Source organism: Carlito syrichta, unplaced genomic scaffold, assembly GCF_000164805.1.
Source record: "Carlito syrichta isolate Samal-C Ts95f unplaced genomic scaffold, Tarsius_syrichta-2.0.1 Scaffold288107, whole genome shotgun sequence".
Lineage (NCBI taxonomy): Eukaryota > Metazoa > Chordata > Mammalia > Primates > Tarsiidae > Carlito > Carlito syrichta.
In genome coordinates, this window is record NW_007232203.1 from 216,787 (window position 1) to 238,388 (window position 21,602).

At 40.5% G+C, this 21,602-nt stretch overlaps 1 protein-coding gene across 1 annotated transcript in view; it reads left to right on the plus strand.

Moving 5' to 3' along the window:
- Positions 1–20,137, plus strand: part of LOC103255420 (kalirin) — a 234,685-nt gene extending 214,548 nt beyond the window's left edge. The window contains exon 29 of the mRNA XM_021710102.1: positions 18,706–20,137. Coding sequence (XP_021565777.1) covers positions 18,706–18,768 — 63 coding nt within the window. The 3' untranslated portion in view covers positions 18,769–20,137. The remainder of the gene's footprint in view (positions 1–18,705) is intronic.
- Positions 20,138–21,602: the final 1,465 nt, after the last annotated feature.

The following is a 21,602-nucleotide window of genomic DNA, read 5'->3' on the forward strand; positions in this document are numbered from 1 at the left end:
TGAGGGCCTAGCCCCTGCGTTGGCATCTTCCCACCCTCTTCAGTCACACTTTCAGTAGAGGTTCACTCCCACCCTGCTTAATCCCACCCCGCCCTGCTTACTCTGCAGCAGGTACTTCTCATCATGCTGGGAGTAGAGCAGCAAATGAGAAGAGTCCCTGCCATCATTCAGCCTACATTCCAGTAGGTAGGAAAGGTAGACCACCAGAAAAAAAGGATGGCATTTCTAGTCTTCTGTGAATAGCTTCAGAAATTTAAAAAAGAAAAAAGTCTCCTTGGTTTTTCTTCTAAGAAAAGGGCAATTCTGCACCTGAAGGGACTTGAATTAGATGTAAAAAATTATTTTTCCTGTAAGGATTAGTGACTTGGAGGACAGAAGACTGAGGGGAAAATGGAATCTGTTTACTTAAATGGGTTCATAAACAGAAGGAAAAATAAAACAGCCCCAGAGAATAGGGATGGAGTTAGTGCTACTCAAAGGAGAGCATCCTAGGTTTAATTCCCTGGAAGCTTTCTTTGACTGAGGTTCCCGGGCATGTGATCCATCGAGGTGTGCTCTTAAGGAGGAAAAGAGGGGAGGGAAACAGAGTCCAGTGGGGAAGGAGTGAAGGCTGATCCTCCCAGAGCTCTGGAGCAGGAGTTGCATGCATCTGCCCTGCCTTGAGTCAAGGGGGCCAGCCTTTTGTGTCTGTTGTGAGCTGTGAGCACCCCACAGGCCCAAGTATTGGGGTGTGGGAGCACCGGCAAGATAGGGGTCTGGGTGGGCTGCCAAAAGTGTCTGCTGCATGGAGGAAGTGTGTTCAGGAGAGGGAATAGGTTTTGAGATCAGATACAGACTTAGTCCCCGATTAGATACTAGCTGCATCATCTGAGTGGCCATTTGATAACTTTGTGCATCCGTCTCCTCATCTATACAATGAAAACAGTGTTCTACTTCTGCGATTTTGAAGGATTAGCTGAGATCCTGTATGAGAGAGTGTCTGGAACACAGGAGACCTGTGGTAGGTCACTGTCCGAGTAACCGAAGGACACTCCTGTGCAAGAAAATAGGCAGCAACACATTCTCTGGAGTTTTAAGGGGCCGCAGACCACTGATTTTTGCCACTGAAGAGAAAAGCAAACATCTTGAACTATGGAAATTTGACAGTGTCAGAGCTGATTAAAAATCTTATCAGTTCACACTGAATAATGTTTTTCACCTGAAAAATTCTTAAAAACCATTGAGATAGTCCACCCAAGATTGCATCTCCAGCGTGTCTTTGTGAATGTATGTTAGGTTTAGCTATGGTCCCTGGACAGTTGCACCACTCAGTGGAGATCCAGCTCATTAAATGCACTATCTTAAAGGCAGGAAAAATGTGGTTGTTCTCTAGAAAAAGCCCTCAGCACTTCTATTACTCTGCCCTTGGTCTCAGTGGGGCTTGATGGAGAGCCCCGTTATTGATGGGGAGTTCTTGATAGGAAGAGATTATGCTGCTTCCCATTTAGTAACAAAAACTGAAAATTAAGAACTATTTTCTAACCCTTAAATAAATACCTGAAAAGAGTATATAATTGTACTTCCTGTTATCAGGGCTTGGAGTGAATATATCTGAAATTTAAACTTGAACTTTATAAACTACATAATCTTGAGTCTCAGTCACACCCCCATGCCTGACAGTACATAGAGTTAGAATTACTGTATAAACCCTAGATAGAAGCATTCTGATTTTTCTCAAGGATTTTTGATGGTCACTCCAAAGTAGGAAAAATGCCACCTCCACTTTAAGATTTTAAACCCAAATTGTTAAAAAAAAAAATTTTTAGCTTTTTTAATAATTCAAGTCCAGTGCTAGGTTTGAAAATAACTTTTTTTCCTAGTACATTTCCTTTGTTACTTTCATCTGTGGTGGGCAGGTGGCTGGAGGAGAAGGAGGTAGCCACAGAAGGGAACAAAAAGTGGAGGATCCCATGGTCCTCGGGGTGCCTGGAGCACCCTCTCTCTGGCTTTATCACCTCCCAGAAGCACAACTTCATCCTCTCCTCAGTGACATTCGACCCAGAATCAATGTACTGACTTTTCAGAACAAATTGATAAAGTCTGAGGAATTGAAGTCACAGGTTTTCCTCTAAGAGAAAAGTTCTTCAAATAAATGATTGGCTCCTAGTGGTTATGTGCCATCAAAGGGTGTGAAATAGACTTTGCTGAGAAATACAACCTAGGTTCACAGGGCAAAATACTTTATATCACCATTACTTTACTTAATATTTTGATTTATATTCCATGACTCAAAAGCCTCCCTCCAGAAACTCATCATTAAAATGATCAATCTTTTGAAAAAGCAAATAAGTTTTATAAAATACAGCAGCCAATGAGTAGCCGGCAGAACTGTAAACACAGGCAGATTTCAGGGAACCTTGGAAGTGCTCCTGTGATGCTCAGAGTACTTGGGCCTGCACAGAATTTCTTGTTTCAAATTTGTACAAGTATTTGCTACCAAAATAGGGAAACTAGAGATTAGATCTATGATGACTGCTGCAAGGATGGGCAGAGACCAGATTTGATTCAGTATGAGTTTGGAATTCGGAATCTTAGGGAAGAAAGGAACCTTAGAAGTCACCTAGTACTCTTCCTTCGTCCTGTTTAAAAGGAATAAAATAAGCTCTGTGTCACAAAGCCACTTAATGGCAGACCTAAGACTCAAGCCCCTCAATCTCCTGCCTGTTAAGTTAGATTAAAAACAGTATTTTTGTAGCTACCCTGATGGTTCAGCTTGTTGAGCCTTGCAGCAGAAAGCGAACACTATTGTTACCACCTCTGTATCTGTCCCTGCACACTCCCAGCTCCCCACCATGCCTCAGCAAATCCAAAGCAACTCAAAGGAAATGACAAAGCTGTTCTACAGCCCAGTTCAGGGTCTCCAAGACTGGCATGTAGCAAATATTAATGCCTATCACAGACTCCTCAATGCCAAGTACTTGTGACTCACACTGTGGCCTTGATGGGGGTGTGATTCTGCCCCTGATAGAGTCTTCCAGTCTTTCAAGCAGATTCCCTTTGGGCTTTAAGAGCTTGGCAGTGAGCTCTGGGACATGGCAAGGCTGATCCCTGTTCAGAGCTGCCAGAGAGGAGTGAGTTTCCAGAACCAATTCAGCCCTGCCACAGACCAGATCAAATCGAAATTCTATTTTATCGTTAAAATTTTGGTGGACAGAGAAAGCACGCACCAGGATGTTAAAGTGGATTAGCTGGAGAAAGTCCAAGGCAAACAAGACCCAAGTGAGTATGCCTGCAGCCTGACATGTCCTGCTGGGGAGAAGAGGGAGGGAGGGAAGGAGAGAGCAAGGCTTGGGGATTGCAGGTAGAGAAGGGGCAGCTTTCGAGGCAAGTATTTTAGTGAAGTATTCTGTACAGACCTTTTAGCATTTTACTTGTTCTTTTTTACCTTATGTAACAGTTAAAGAGAAAAAGTCATTTTCGTGCAAAAGAAAATAACTGTAGCTACCTTGCCAAAGCTAATAATGGTAGAGGGAATAGGTGGTAGAAAATACTGTCCTTCAAAGGCTGAGTTTTAGCCAGGCACAGTGACTCATGCCTATAATCCCAGCACTTTGGGAAGCCAAGGTAAGCAGATCACTTGAGCTCAGGAGTTTGAGACCAACCTGTAGTCCCAGCTACTTGGGAGGCTGAGCTGGAAGGATCATCTCAGCCCAGGAGGTCAAGGCTGCAGTGAGCCATGATTGTGCCACTGCACTCCAACCAGGGCAACACAATGAGACCCCCCCCCCCCGCCAACTCAAAAAAAAGGAAAAGAAAGCTGAGTTTGGATGACTAGAAGTGATATTAGGAGTACGATAGCTGGAGGTACACTCTTTTAATGGGTAACTATTTTCGGAACTTCAAGCAGAAATTTTGCAAGACAGGAATGTCTGGAGCCAAAGCAGAATAGAGTAGATGGGACAGACCGGAGGTGGATTTGAAGTAGTAACTCTGCTCTAGAGCTCCCTTTACCTATATGTGCTCACTCCAGTGTCAAACATGACAAATGTTACCTATGGCCATAATATAGGAGTCTTAGTAGAAGTTTGTTAGGCAGACAAGTGGGTAAATGTTGCCCTTTTTTCACGAACTTGAGCTTGGATTGAAAATCATTGCTTAAGTTTCACCTACCTGACAGTTGTGTGTCACTTCTTCACTTTTGCTGATGACTGCCAACCTGTCTGCCATGATTAATGTGGTAGGTGGATGATGGGGGTGGATGGATTTAAGGGAGCATGGCACTGGAATGAGGCGAGGTTATCCCTATTGCTAGAAAGCTGGCTTTGTCAAGAGAAACTAATGTGAGCATCCTTTATGGTGACCTCCTGTAAGGGGCAGCAGCGAGGGTATAACATTGGCTCAGGGCTTCTTCTAGGAGCAGTCAATAGCAGATGCCTGCAGTGGGGAGCAGCCTGCCTCTGCCTTGAGAGCTCTTAAAAACTGCTAGAAGAAGATGCAGAGCTGCCTAGATCAGACCCATGACAGGTGTCCACTCCTGTTTTAAACCAGGCTCTTGCCCCACTCCTTTTTTTAATTGTAATGATGTATTTAATTCAATAATCCAAAATAGTATTATTTTGATATATGATCAATATCTAATTGCTATTGAACCATATATATACTTATACTAAATCTCACTCTGTAGTTATGTTTTCAGCACATCTCGGTTCAGACCCAGTCATATTCCAGGTACCCAGCAGTTCCTCCTGGCCAGTGGCTGCCACATCAAAGTGCAGCTCTGAGGGCTCTGACTCCCCTGCCCTCAGGGATGTGAAGGGCTTGAACCAACTCTTTGTCAAAGGTAGGGGAACGTCCTCTCCCTACCAACAGCTCTCCGCAGGCCCAGGGGTGGGAGAGAGAGTGCTTGAAGAAGAGCAGACTTGTTCCACTTCTCATCAGTTTTTTCGCTCTTTGCCCCCAATTTCCATACTGATATGACCCTGGTTGTGTTGAGCCTATTATTATTATTATTTTTTTTTGTATTGGACTGACAGTTCATTTTCAGTCTCTCCCATTTTTAGGGGCCTAAAGTTGATTCTTACAAGTTCAGAATGTTCCGGTACTGTCTTCTTTTTTTTTTTTTTTTTTTTAAGGTTCTAAATTATTCTGTTTGAAATTGTGTATAGTAGAGTGATGTACACATGAACTAGACTGTTAGGAGTGGGGCTCCTCCATCTGTATGGCCCCTGCCGATACTGCCACGGGAGGCCTTGTGAATGCTCCTGGGTATGTTGCTGTCTGCCCTGTGTCAACTGCAAGGGCTTATATGCCTCTTGGGACTATATGATGTAGGGGGGACAAAACGAGCTCTGTCTTTTACTATATCTGTATCTTGTCTCCTGCCAGCTAGCATCCTTTTAGATATAAGAATGGGATTTTGAAAGTTTCACTGCCTGTTTGCTGTGGCTCATTACACATGAAAAACAGTTGGCTTAGTGAGCAATGGAGGGTATCAGAAATCCATTCTCTTTTCTTTTCCTTAGGATTTTGGTGCATGTTATCTTTTTATCTCATGTTTAAATTCATCAACCATTTAGTGAACTCTTACTATACATGGAGGTCATGGCAGTGAACAAAACAGACAAAGCACCTTGGTTGCATGTTTAGACCTTTGTCTTCTGTGCTGATGTTAGCCTAAATGTGCTTAGTTTTGAAACATTTGGGAGAGAGTGGGTATAGTTTGTTAAAGTGAGGTACTTCAAGTACTGAAACCTGAACTCTGTAATGCAGAGTTTAACTCATTACACCTCTCCACTCCACTTCATCCCAGCACCCCTAAAAGAAGTCACTGTTTGTATGCCTCTTTCCACACAAGGTCTCAAAGGGGAAACTTTATGGCATGTATGAAAACATTCTTTTAAAATCCCAAGGGGGAAAGAGTTTTAGGATGTGTTCGCTGACATTTATATTTAAGACAATACTGCTAACAGGGGAACATGAAGTCCAAACCACTGAATTTGTTATATTGCTTAGAGGGCAAGCTACTAGGAACTACTGCTAACACATGACCAAGCAGAAAAATCTGTTAACAGAGAAGAATGACATTAATTAGAGGCAGAATATACAATTATTTTAAATATTGGTACACTGAATTCATTCTCTTAGTCAACAAAAATTCATTGAGTGTCTACTGATGACCAGTTACCATGGAGATTCGAAATATGTAAAAATAACCTCTGTCCTGACTTATAGTCTTCTGAGTTCACACTCCAAATGATTAGAATATGTGATAGTATGTGATGTTACTTATGTTACATGTACTTATGAGATGTGACAGTTGTATTTAGCACTTCCTTTAAGACATTTGCTGAGCTAGGCATCAGAGAAGTTACAAAGCTGAATGTGTCAGATGAGATACCACCCAATGTGCAACATTTTATACCAGAAGGATATTTACTTTGAAAGACAAATTTAGCCTGGGAACCAGCAACCTTGAAGTTCATCTTCCTTTCTATTTTTCCTTCTTTTTATCAATCTTGGCCCCAAAATAATTATTCTACTCATGAACAATATATAAAGAGAAGCACCACTGATACATCTGCATTTTTTTAAAGTATTTTGTTTTAATATAGAATTAGACTTTTTTTAAAAATGAGCTGTTAATTCTGTGCTTGGTAACTATTCAGAATTTCCCTTAGAATTGTTACTAAAACCTTTGTATACGTGCTCATGTTCATCTAATTAAACCTGTTTTCCTTAAACATATGCATTCTATATATATATATTTTTTTTTTTTTTTTTGAAAGCAGGATTTATTGAGAGGACAGAAAAGCTCCCACAGTGGGAGGGGACCCCAGCGGGTTGCCCTCAATATTTTTAAATGAACTTTTAAAACAATAATAAACACACATTACAAAATTTACATATTCTTCCAAGGGCATTTTTTAAAATATAAAAACGTACACATATTTATTCTTTTTAAAAAATTATTAAACAAATAAATACTGTTTTACACTTTTTCCATGGAACAAATCTGGGTAATCATTTCATAGCAAGATATAGAGTTGCTTCATTCTTTTTGATGGCTATGTGGTCCATTACTTATAGTACCATAAATTATTTAACTCATCCTATTGATGAGTATAACCATCTATTGGTGGGTATATAGAATATTTCCAATCTTTTGGCATTCCTGACAAGGCTGTAATTACTAACCTGGTGCTCACAGAGTTTCTAACACTTGTGAGCATGTTAACAGGTTACAAGATAAAAGGAATATGCATTTTAATTTCTATAGATGTGTCAAATTACTCTCAATAGATATTATTCCAATCTATACTCCACTCCAGCTGTGCATGTGAGTACAATTTCCTCCACAGACTTGCCATCTAATTTATCACCAGTATTTTTTTTTCTTTCCAATATGATATCAAATACTTTAAAAATAATCTTTGTTCATTATTGCTCTTGTAAGTTTTATTTAACTGCCAATATTGCAACTATATTATTTTCTCTTATTTCAGTTGAAATGTATAATATTTATACTATTACCTAAATGAAAGTTATGGACTGGTAAGATTGACAGCTATTTATAATCTTATTTATAAGCTATTTATAATCTGGATAAAATGTTTTCCTAATTATAAATATCTGATTTATATCAAACTTTTAAATTTTTCAAAATCTAAAATATATATGCTAAAATGCACAAACAGAACTGAACAATTAAATGGATAATTATAAGGTAAATATGTATGTAACCACCATGCAGGTAATGGAATAGAGCATTGCCAACTCTCCAGAATTCCTCTTGATGCCATCTCTGTCCATGACCCTGTGCTTCTCCCCTAGAGGTAACATACTCCTGACATTAATAATAGCAGAGTCCTTACTTTTATTTATAATTTCACCTCCTATATAGGTGTCTCTCAATAACACAGTTTCAATGTGACAGTTTTTCTATTACTAGAACCATCATCCTATATATATATATATATATATATATATATATATATATATATATGTTTTTGTACGTGTCTTTCTTCTATTGCTCAACTCTTATTTTTGTGAGATTTGTCCATGCTGATGTGTGTAGTTGTTCTTTCATTTTCGCTGTTGTATAGTATCCCATTGTATGAATATACTACAATTTATTTATCCATTCTGTACCTGGAGTGCTTAAGGCTATTGTAAACAATGCTGGTATGAATATTCTTGTATATACATCCCTCTGCATATGTACTTGAGTTTCTCTAGGGTGTAAAACTAGGAGTAAAATTGCTAGGTGATAGTATGTGTATGTATATCTTCAACCTTACTAGATGTGTCAGCTATTTTTCCAAGTGTTGGTACCAAATTACACTCCTACCAGTATATATAAAATTTTTCACTGTTCTATATTGTCACCAATACTTCATATTGTTAGACTTCAAAATACTTTTAGATCTATTGGGTAGATGGTGATATCTGCTTGTGGTTTTCATTTGTGTTTCCCTGATTATTAATGAGATCAAACATCTTTTCATATTTGTATTGGGTCTTTGATTTTCTTATTTATAATTTTCCTGGTTTAAGTCTTTTGCCTATGTATCTCATGAGTTGTTTGTTGTTCTTACTTGTTTTTAGAAGTTCATGTATTCTGGATATTGGTACTTTGTTGGTTATACATGTAAATATCTGTGATTAGTCTTATCGTTCTCTTTATTGTGTCTTGATAAACATATAACATGACATGTTGAAGGCAATACGTTGGTAAGTTAGGGACTCGTGTGACGTACATATGAAGTATTTCTTGCATTAGTATTTTAAGATCTCAATATTTATTTCTCCACAGAATAGTGTACCAATATGGAAACTTAATATACAATGTAAGTTTCTGTCAATCCCCAAGCCTCTCTTTTAATGAAGTAATAATAACTAGTTGGCTTTTTAAAAATATATCTGTCTGTTATATTTTACTCTGTATATTATGTGACAGATAATGGAGGTGAAGCAATGAAATATGTTATAAAAAAATAATAAATATATTGGGTTTGGAACTCAGCTGTCTGACATACAACCAGCTTGAGGAAAGAATTCTTTACATAGTAAAACTAAACATCTATTCTAATAAGAAAGGCTTGCAAATCTTTATTTGATATGAATTCTTATAATCTTAGCCATGTAGGTACTCAGCCCACAAGAGAATTAAAAGAGGAAAAAGTCACTTCTGTAAAGACACACCTACAAAACTAAGCTATTGACAGCAAGGAAAGAACAGCTTTTCAGAAAAGCTGTGAAAGCAAACGCTGACAGAGGAACTAAACTCCAACAGTTTCATTCTATTTAGCAAAGCTACCAAGAGTACTGAATGACTGGGCATGTTCTGAGGACATTCATTGTATTTTGCAATACTTCATAACTGCTACTCATGGTGACAGTTGCCATAGTCAACAGGAAGGGAAATTATGTTCAGTATGGTCTGCTTAAGAAGTCAGGGATATGAAGATATTAATAAAAATGGGTGAAACCAGAAGATAAATTGTCAGTGTTTACCATTGGTTATCTAGGAAACTTGTTTATCCAGACACATTGGCCGAGGGTTCTGGAGAACTGAGGCTGTTTTGTCTGTGGCTTACCTGAGTTGAGTGGTTTGTAAAGGTGGAACTCAGCATGTCTCAGTCCTGGTGATTGACTCCAGAAGACTGTTATTGCACTCCTTTGGCCTTTATTAAGTATCTGTATAATTTACCCTAGTCTGACTATTGTCCTATTACATGTGGCCTGTGAAAGAAGCCTCCTAGTTGGTCTTTAGGCATTCACTCTTACTTCTCTCCAATCTCTTCTCCACTCTGCAGCCAATGGGATCTTAAAATGCAATTTCTCCTTATCACTCTATGGCTTCAAGCCCTTCTATAGTGACCCTTTACTCTTAGAATAAATATCAAAGTCCTCAACATGACTCTGAGAGCTGGATGACCTGGATCTTACTCTCTTCTGTGGCCTCCCTGGAGCCACTCTTCCTCTTCTTTTCTGCCTTGCAACTTCCCTGGCCTTCCTTGGCATGTGTCAGACTTCTTCCCATCCCAGGCCTTTGCACATGCTATTGGTTCTGCTGCCTAGAAAATTCTTTCCTCAATGCCACAGTTCGCCCCTTTGCCCTCCCTTCTCTCAGCGCTCAGCCTATCTCAACCTTCTGACTACATCTTCTCCCCAAAGCATACCTCTCACAGCATACTGTGATAGTTACTATTTCTTAGTGCCTATCACCATTAGTAATTATGTAAGTATCTGTGTGGTTGTGGGATTGCCTTCTTCACTAGACTCTAAGTCCACGAGGGCAGAGGCATGTTTGCTTTCTACCCCTGCTGCATCACCAAATCTAACAAAATCCTGATTTGTAGAAGGTACTGTGCTTGTCAAATGAATCAATGAAGAATGAATAAAGTGACAAGGTGATGTGTTGGCACTGTGGGAAAGAGAGCTATCTAGAAATTGGGACCAAATATAATTAAGAAAACCAAAGCTTCTAATTCGGGAAGATCAGAGAAGCTTCCACATTAGATTTTTACTTAAATGAGTAGAATTTATCCAGGCAGGATTCAAGTTGGGAGTGGGGAGAAAGGACACTCCAAATGGATCAAACAGCAAGAGTGAGGTTAGGGTAAAGGGAAAACATAGAGTAAGTTTAGGGCACGGAGAGTCAGTATGCCTTGTTGAAGTCCAGGGCTTATAAGTTAAATTGTGGGAAATAATTCTGGAATGATTGGCTGGGTCATATCACAGCAGATGCTAAACACCACTCAAAGGAATTTAGACTTTATTGAGTAACACCCAAGAAACACCAAAGGTGTTTTAGCATGATGGTTACAGAATTACTTTTACCTTCATCTTGATGCATCATTGTCTTTTTATTTTCTCATTGTTTTGCTAGACTCAGGAACAGTGTATTGTTAACCCATCTGCAATACTCAGGATCTCATCCTTTGTACCCACCTCAACATACCAGCTCTTCTCTTTCTCATATTGTCAAACATCTGCTTTTCCCCTGCCATCTAATTTGTTGCCTCATGTTCCAAATGAGACCTACACTTGAACTTCTACTCCTGCATCTTCTTTCTTTAGATCTACTCCTACCTTTAAGAGTGGTTTTTGTTGCTTTGATTATGATGTCCATGACCAAAATTCCAAGAATATATCTCTGAAATGACTTTTCTCCTCATGGAAGTTTCATATTCACTTATTCACTCATGTACCATGTATTTTCTGAGTACTTTCTAGGTGCCAGACACTATTCCAGGATGGAGACACAGCAGGGAAACAAAACAGACCAATCTTCATCCATACAGACACCTGTTCTTCTGAAGCCAGAAGGCTAGTAGGCAAACATAAGGCCAAATTGTGATGAAATGAGCATTACCACTGCTAGATGTTCCCAATGGGATGCCCTGCTTTTCTTCAGTCTCAGCATAAGAAAATTATTTCCTTTGCTCTCAAACCAGAAATCTGATTTTACTTTCCTATTGGGTCAAAAGCAACATTATTTTCCCAGGTATCCAGGTTTTTATCTGTGGATTCATTTTTGTCACATTCCCTGACAGCCAGTCTGTTACCATGTTCTGTGCATGAGTCCCTCAAAATTTCTGCACACCACCCTGGGCAAGCCTTGGCAATTCTTGGCTTAAACTCTTTCAGTAGTCTTTTAGGTGTCCTCCCCATTCTCTTGGATCTTGCCCCTGCATTTATCATTTCTTTTGACATCAGACTCTTCTCTCAAACTTTTTTTTAGCATCTCACTTATCCGTTAAAAGCCTTCAGCAGCACATTTACTTACGATAAAGTATAAGGCCTTCTCCAAAGACAGTTAGTTTTCTCTCCAACAGATAATTCTTTAGGGATCCTTATATGTTACACACACTTTACTGCACCTACATTAGACTGAATCATATGAAACTGCCACTTTTGTGGATCCAAAATGGTTGAATATTGATAATTCATATATTTCAACCTAACTACTCTTATCAATCAGTTGGTTGCCCGTAAGCCACTCTCCCGTGTTGCATTGTGAGTTCCTTGATGATCATGTCTCAGTCTTCATGATGCCTGTCTTTACTGTCTACTACAGCACCTGGAACACAGTAAATAATGGTCATTGAATGCCCCGTCCATGTCATGCTTTGCTTTGCTGCATCTGTCTCCTATAAGATCTGCTGACTTTGTTTAATCACATCTAGCCCACCTTCACTGCCAGCCTGACTCACACCTCCTTCATTTCTAGAAATTTTTATTTCTGGAAACTGCTTCTCCACATTAATCCATGCCCTGTCCCCTACCCCTACTGAACTACCTGCATCAATATTACCCCTCTCCTCCCCCCTCCCCAGAATCAAACATGATTCTTTCGCATTCAGGGTGTACATTTCTCTGAATTTACTTTGTATTTACCACCTTGCTTAGCATAAAGCTGCTCTCTTAACAATGAGTTGAGCACTCTGGTCTTAGCCTTGTCTTTCACACTGGGGTCCAGTGCTATACTTCCAACTGTATGTGGTACAATTGCGCTTGGATGACTCACTGCACTCCACTCCACAGAACTGAAACTGGACTCAACACGTGCCTTATTCCTGATCTGTTCCTTCCTAAGACCCTATCCTCAGCTTTGCCTTTAGACGTCATGACTCTCCTTCATTGTCCATTCTCTTCCTCAGATTATTTTCCACTGGAGCTCTACGGTGGTTGCACATTCCTCTGCCTGGCTTTGTGTTCTATGTAATATATAAAATCGGCTTCTGGGAGCTTCAAGTGGAGAATCATGTCTCCCAAATCACAGTAGCATTTTCTAGTACCCAGAATCTCCTGGTGAGCAGGCCCTTTCCCTCTGGTCCTGCCCTTCCCCTGGGTCCCATGCTATCTGCAAGCCTCTCCTGTAACAGGTGTTTTCTATTACATGTGTGACTATCTTCAGAAACAGATAATGATCTTTCAACTCATAATCTCGTCTATCAACCTATACTTTATCACTGTCTCCAAAATTATTTATTTTTCCTAATAGATAAGTTTCTGACCTCAGGAAAGTGTTGTTGGGATCCATCTTCTTCCTTATGAGAAGATTACTGGAATCCCATCCTTCAGCACTCTGTGAGACAGTATCTCCTTCTGGTTTGGTTTTGTTTGCCTTGGGTTAGTTTTTATCTCAGTGACTGTACCCAAGATCCATGAAGACGAGGCTCATATTTGATCCCTTGTGTTATCAGTACACTGAGGTAGAGGTAGGCTTTCACAGAAAGTAATCAAAACATAATCGAGTGCTGTGTTTTATGTGTATATCTTCTATTTGTGTATTTTATGAATTTGTTTGTGTGTCTGAATGTTTCCCATATACTCTCTAAGAAGTATTCATGTATGTGGTTTTGAGGGCAAGGCTATATTGGGCAATTTCCCTGGCCACCAGGCCAGTGATGTAAACAAATACGTCATGTGCTCCAAAAGCTGGTGACTGTGACTGGCACAAGTGAAGGGCTTCCCTAAGCTGTCTCCTGGAGTTACTTTGTTCCCTACTTCCTTTTCTCTCTCAACATGAGCAGCTAATTTTACTGTTAAATTAAAAGGAGAATATATATGTGCACATATGTGTTTGTATTTGTGCTTATGTATACATATATACATACATATGTATGTGTGCGTATATGTACTCATGTATGTATATATGAAGGAAATACACCCACAAGTAAATAGCAGTTATTTCTGTATGATGGCTGTTTTCTCTACATCATATTACTTTTATTAATAAAAATTCTAATATGTTTTATATTTTTATAAGGATAGGAGGGAACAAGATTATTAGAGGGTTACTGAGGTCTACCTTGTGCATGAATCTAGTACAGGGTGATCTGCTTCTCAGTATCTCAGGATTCGAAAAAGTGACCCGAGAGTGACTTTGGGCTGACTTGCAGGATAGGCCCAGGTTGTGAGCTGAGGAACTGGTAACTTTGTTGGGTTGTGAAGGTCAGGAGCCTTAGGCTATGGAAGGAAAGAGAAGGAAAATCAAAGGGTGGGGGCTAGAGAATAGGAAGGGATGGCAAGTTCTTCAGGGTTTCCCCCCAAAACTCAGCTGTTTAGAATCATACAGAAAAGGTGAGGAAAAGCTTGAAATTAACCTACTTTCAAGTTCATAAAGGGATTTTGTGAAGAGAGATTCAGTGGGAGGGAGAAAGAAAGCAGATGAATTTCCAGTTTGTTTTTACCTCTTGTGAGTCCAAAGGGAGGGGTTCCAGAGTGACTGAGCTTGGGGACACTTTAACCCAGGTCCGGAGGGCACAGAGAGCACATTAAGGAAATCAGTTGCCACTGCCTGAGCAATGAGCCTGTTCATTGTTAGATCAAGGCAGCTTCCCCCATCCGGTTACTCTCTCTTCCCTCCTCTCCCACAATCTAAAGACACAGGGAAAATGTTCTGATAAAGAGGCTGTTTTAACCTGAAACAGCAACAACAAAAAATAAATTACATGAAACGAATATTTGCAAGGATGTCTCTCTCACACTAGCTCAGTTCACCGTTCTCTCAGAGGGTTCCCTGAGCAGAGGGAGAAAAGGAAAGAGGAAAAGCAGAGAGACTGAATATTGCTGGCTGGGGTTGATTTCTTTGTCCTGGGCTGGTGTTCTGGAGGGGGAGTGCCTGCCTATAGCTTGGGAGGCAGCATAGCAGGTAGAGAACCTCTGCACCACCTCTGAGGCCTTCCTGCCCTTCACTGTGCTGCTTGGCTAGCCCGTCCTTATCAGTAACCTCCTCGCAGCATTTGGGATGAAAAGCCCTGGGGTCAGCATGAGCAGCAGACATCGACATCTAGATCCAGGAGGAGAGCCCACAGACAGAGTAGGATGCATGAAAGAACATGGGAGACGGCCACAGAAATCAGTCCTTTAAAAGAGCTGACCTGAAAATATGTTTCATGATGTTTCTTTATGTCTTCTCTCGATGCAGTATTTAATATTTTTTTGTATTACTGTGCATCTCAAGTGTTTAATTCTGAAGGCTACATCAAGGAAAATTTCCAGTCTGGGCTCTGGTTTGAAACTTGAGGTGGAGAAAGACTTTTGTAAACCAGTTAACACAATATTTGCAGAGTCCCCTCTGTGTAATGGAGAGACACAGAGCACATAAAGTTCCCACCAAACACAAAACCCCCAGTCTACCTCACAGGAAAGAGGCAGTCCTTTCCCTGAGATGTCACTGCTATCATTGAGCAGGCAGAGAAAAGCATAAAAGCCATCTGCAAAAGAGCCAGCTAGAACCCGGGCAGCTGACCATAACAACTGCCTTTCCTACTGAACTCCTAATATGAACCTGGCATTTCACATGTACTCTCCCTTGTCATCCTCACAATTCTCCAAGGTAAGTACCATTATCCTTATTTTGCAGATGAGGAAAACGTCACTAAGAGGGGTTGAATAACACACCTAGGGTCACACAACTAGAAAGTGGCAGAGCTGAGATTTGAACCCAGATCTTTCTGATATCCGTTATGCACACTACCCTCCACTGGCCAAGCCCATTAAAGAAAAACAATTGGATGAGTCAAACAAAAACACACAAAGCATCATTTTGGCCCAAATAGTATAAATTCTATCATTTCCCCCTCCTGATTAGCTGACTGAAACACACCTAAATTTAAAAGCCAAGAAAATCCCTTGCATGTGTCAGTCACTCACTATCTTCTGTTCCTGGTGGAGCATGGTGTGAGTCAGAAATTTAGAGGGGACTGTTTATTATGTCTTCGCCATGGGAATAGCAATTCAGGCAACTTCCCTGCCTCTAATTCATCAGGATTAGACTGGAAACACACAGTCAACCAAAGATGAGTTTAAAAATCTGTTGCAAAATGACTGCCTCAAATTATTTGTGGTACAAGAAAGGGTATAATAGGATATGTGCTCCTTTTGTGACTATTTTTATATTATGGGGTAACCAATGATTATAGAATATCTTTCTATAGCTCAGAAAGCTCTTATTCTGAGAGTCACATTAGAATGAGGCCTACAGTATATTAAATAAACAGTATTTATATGAAGGGGTCTGTACATGAATATAGGGAGATAAGGGAAATCTCAACATAGCTCTTTCCCACAAGAATGCCAAGGAGGTTTGGTTAATAAAAGCCACTGTCTTACAAAGTGGGTCTCATTGATTCTTGCCCCTCATGGAAAATGCCAAAGACAAATGCTTCTGAATACTGTGTACTGGAAGATGTGAAAATGCAGTTGAAATACTGCAAAACTCAGTTTTCCCAGTGATGGAGTGACTGGCATATAGAAAGGCCTCTGCACTAAGGATTCCAAACCAGGTGACCCTTAGAATTACCAGGCAAATATTTCATGAAGATAATCCCAGGCCCTGCCCTGCCCTACAGAATCAGAAAGCCAATGTATAGAGTGATTGGATATGAAATGTACACATGAATTCTGAGCTGAGAGCTGCTTTCTAAGTAAGAGAGATCATTCACATTTCAAAAAAAAATTATCTCTTTTTCACACTTCCACTTAAACTTTTTCCACTAGTTCTTGCCTTAGTGCAGATTTTTTAAAAAATCAGCTCAGTGAGGTCATGAATGGCTATCATGTTTAAAGTTAAGAGTTGTGCATTGATGTTAAATACTCTTTTAAGGTACCAACTGGGCCATATAAAATAATGGCTTCCTATGTAAATGTCTATGTATTTTCTCAGGGCCTTAGGGAACAAGTGTCTAGTTTACCTACACATTAAACTATCATCAGACAGATTAGTGGGTATACAGAGACAATTACAACTTGAGATTTAAAGGGATAAGGAATTTTCTGTAACATCTAATGAATATGTATAATGAGTGACCCAATGAGTTAGGTCTTTGGGGATAAGATAGATCCTTAATGGGGGGTGGTGCTTTCCAAGATCTTTAGATTTGACAGCCATACAAGTATACAGATATTTAGCAGATGGGTACTCCTTTAGAAAAGACAGCATGCACAGTGGGTAAGAACAGCTTTGAAGTCAAACCAACCATGGTTCAGATCTCACCCCCTCCACTTGGCAACTGTATGATCCCGGGCAGGCCCTCTCCAGGCCTCAGTCTGCAAAAAGGGGGTAATGGTATTACACACTCGATAAGGTCATGGTGCAGATCATATGAAATGATGCATGTAAAACAACACTCAGCACTTTGCCTGACATGTGGTAAGCACTCATAAACATTATCTATTAATAATGAAAACAATAAAAATATTTTTAAAACTGCTCTCCTCTTCAGAATGTTAATGACTATAGAAAAAAGCAGAATGTCAAATTTAGCATTTATAAAACTATTGAATGCTGCCACTAAGATAACTTCTACAGGCCCTATAGCACATCTACAGACTAACCTGGTATTGACAGTGAATGATGGTGTTGGGACTAGCTAATCAGGACAGCTGAGGCCACTTCCCATGTTAGTGTTAATGCAACATTATGCATGGAAAAATGCGATTTGGAATACTTCAGCCATTTTTTGCCCTGATCAAGGTGAGCCCAGTGGGCACACTGGTACCTTTACCATGAGTTACTTAACAGATGCATGCATATAGCTGCTGGCTTTCCTCAGAATCTCATCTCCCTTCTGAATCCTAAGTATCCTCCATCTTCCTTGAAGCTCAAGGTAACTGCTGCTTCAACTTGATATGGAAGGATTTTATCTCACTTAATGATAACTTTTGCTCAGCTGGAGTTCTTACTAAGAGAGTTTCAGCCCCCCCACCCCCATTTCTATATGGCAAGTATGATGGAGCCTTTGACATAAAAAAGTTGAGCCACAGTCAAATGTGAGATCATACTTTTTCATTTATCCTGAACTTTTCTCTTGGCTAAGAGCCATTACTACTTAGGATATTTCATGCTTCTACTCTCACTGCAAGTTGACTTTCTTTGAGCAGTCATTTTTTTTTTTAAAGAAACAATGATTTCATTGCTTCAGATGACTCAGTAGAGATGGTATAAGTCATGCTGGAGTTTGGAAGTGGGGTCTCTAACTTGGCTCCCCACCTGTTTACTCTCTCACTTAGTAATTCACTCCTCAGCCAGCCTTGCAGTCTGTCTGACCAACCACATGCCTTGGAAAAATTGCCGACTATCACCTGTCATAGACCCTAGAAACCCTTGAAGTCATGAATTTTAAGTTTGTTACTGCCAGAGGTATACTACATAGATGGGTAAATTTTCTCAGGTTCTCCCAATTAAATGTTAATTATAGCAAGACTTGCTGGTGGGGTCTAGGAATCCTAAAAGAGTCTAAACAAGAAAACAAAAGGGTATGAAATGAAAACTAATGGTCACTGCCATTAGAACCTCATATTTAGTGCATTCCTATTTCTATTATTTCTGGCTGCACTCCTCCTATGTGCTAGGATGTTGGAAAGTCACTTCAGGACTGGTCCAAAGGGGTCTAATGGGATGAAAGTGTATGAATTTGAGTTCTGACAAAGTTAGCAAGAGTAGCCAGTGATCCTCATCTGGATCCTGGACCTGGTGAGCTCTTCTGAACCTTCAGACCAAGGAATGTCTTACACAACACTCTACTTCCTCTATAGCCTCCTCTTAAAATATGATTGTGTATTTGGCAGGTTGCGCTCTGTGCATTGGGTTACTAGAAATACAGTAGGTTGCACTGATGATTTAACTCTGTTTTCTGTAAAGGGCTACGGGGTCTCATGCAGATTTTTGCAAAGTCATATGCAAATCACAGAGCCCAGCCCTTTTCTTAACAGGATGGCAACCTTGTTCCTCGGTGGCACCTGGGACCTGGAGATCCTTTCTCCACTTACGTTTAGCGCGCAGCCTGGGACTTGTCCCTGCAGCTCACCGGGTTAGCCGTGGCGCCGTTGGGACCTCCCACCAGGACTCCAATCACCCACCTCTCTTGAGACTTCTGTGGCAGGGCTGGTGTGGGGTGCAGCCTTTACTCAGAAGGCAACATGTTCCAAGCAAAATCTTCCCTACTGGGCCAAGGGCTCACCCCTCGGAGCTCCCTTTTTCTCTACTGGGTGCAATTTGAGGTTCCTGAGCTTCTCTCCAAAGTCTAAAATGTGGGACAGTAGGGACCTATGAGAGGCCCCATGGCCCAATGTACTTCCACAGATCTCACTCTGAACAGCAGGTACCCCAGCCCCTCACTGCCCTAGAGGTCTGCAACATGAGTAGACAGGTCAATTAAAGGAACACACTTATCTCTAAAGTTTTTATCCTGGTCGAATATTTCTATTATCAGTGGCCCCCAATCTGGAAAATCCCATAATTCTAATCTAGCTTGCCTCCCCCACATCATAAGAAGGAGAGAGGAAGAAGAGGGATGGTTTATGCTAAAGAAGATGAGGGTTAGTTAACTCTAACCTTTCCCAAACACTGGCAGCAACCACTTCCTCAACAAATGTTCCATTTGCTTCAGTCTTTTCTCTGCTCCCTAACCTCACTCCCTCCTAAGGTCTTTGGTTCAAAGACCACCCTTCCTGCCCCCATTTACTTTAAATTATCCTGTTGAGGGGTAGGTGGAGAGTATTAGAAGGTCTACATGAAACAAACTGGTCACATGTTGGTAATTGTTGAAATTAGATAATGGTACATGGACATTCAATATACCACTCTCTCCACTTTTGTATATGTTTGCAATTTTTCATAATAAAAAATTTTAAGCCCTTCAGCTTCCAAGACACTAAAGGGAGAGCCCCAACCCCCAACACAGAATTTCATGCAAACCCCACACCAAGGCAAGAGGTAGAGATGATTCCATTTCGTATATACATTCATTTTCTAAGTATTTTTTTTTTACATCCCTCTGCTTTATTTTCAATAGACCAAACCTGATTTCTGAGAGGCCCTGAAGTTGCTCTTACTTCCCTGGCTGGGTTATGGGGGAGGGCAGGGTAAAGGGATCCTTAAAAGTTTACACTTCCATGTATCTCACAATCTTATTGTGAGGATGAGACTTGTTCAGTGTTCTGAACTTTTCGAAGGAAATGTGCTCTCAATGCAAAGTGTCATTCTCTGGAATTGCACCTGGCTCAGGAAAGGACTGTCTTTGTACTTGAATTTAAATCCAATGGAGAACCTTAACACGGGCATTTGCATGACTGAGAATTGCTGCTGTCTTTTTTCCGTATGTCACTTTCTTGAATGTGTTCTAATAAAATGATTCTAAAGCAGGCTGTTGATATACAGTGATTTATAAATACTTTCTATTGAGTGCTGAGGCCCTTAATTCTCTGCCAAGAATCCACCCCATCCCACTTTCCAGAAAGATCTATCAAGCTGGGAACAGATGCAGTGAGCATGCATCCAGCATGATGGCGGCACCCCTTCAGTTGCAGTCACTAATAAGAATCGTGTCAACCACAGCAATTTTGTCTTCTGGTTGCCTAGCAACATAATTTGTTTTTCAGAATAAAGATGATCATATGTAGAAGATGAGTGTAGTGGGTGGGAAGACAGAGGGGTCAGGGCAGGAACTGGAGTATAATTCACTCCTCCAGGGAGGGAGTGAGGGGGCAACATGGAGAGAGACAAAGGCAGCTAAGAAGAGAAACAGACAAACTTGTTCTGTTCAGTGGTAGTTCTCAGCAGATCCAAATGATAATCAATTGTTAAATTATATTTACAAAATTTAACCTTTAGATATCAAGCTAATGCAAGTTCCAAATCTCAACAGGCAAACTGAAAACAAAAGGGAGAAAATATATATTTCCAAAGGTAGATATTTTGAGAAACACTTTTTATTCCAATCTTAATGCTCCTTCAGCCGTGACTGACCAAGGAACTCCATGAGCTAGTAACAAATTTAGGTCAACTCTCTGGGAATGGAAGCATTGTTGGAACCCTCACAGCTTATTGACTTCATAAAGGGGAAGACGGGCAGAACCAGACCAGAAGCTGCCATCCACTGAGCACTTTTCTTACACCACGTACTGGGAAGGCTCGTGATGTACTCTTTTAATGTTCACAGCCATCCCAAGAGGCAGGCAGTACTGACTTCATTTTCCAAATGCAGAAACTGAAGCTAAGAGAAGTCAATAACTTGTACAAACTCTTCCTGCAAGAAAATAGCAGATCTGTGATTCAAATTCAGGTCTCTCGTCCCCAAATCCATGCTTGTCCAAGCCACTGGGCTGATTGATGACTCAGGTTCCCAGGTTGGGCTCTCCCTTGTATACCTCCCACAGGTGTTCACGTCAGGGAGCTCTGCTTTTATGTCCTCAGGGTACAGACTGGCATCCTGCTCTTCCTTATGTGTTTGGAGATCCCTGATGGCCAGGGTCTTTGTAGCACACACACATGACCTGTGACTTGGTTGTGTGGAGCACGGTCTGGTGAGGCTGAAATCACTATTTGGTTTTCACAGGGATTTATTTACTTGGCAAATATTTTTCAAGTGCTTCCAAGTGCTGGAAACTATGAAGTGGTGAACAAACAGTCCCTGTTCTCATAGAGCTTACCGGTAAAGGAGACAGATGTTAATCAGGTAACACATAAGTGGATATATAGTTATAACTAGAAGGGACCTTGGAGATCATTGAGATGAGTAGATGAAACTGAGACCCAGATGTGCTATTTGACCAAGCAATTTCTGCACGACCATACAGCAAGTGAGGGACAGAATAAGTGAGATAACTCA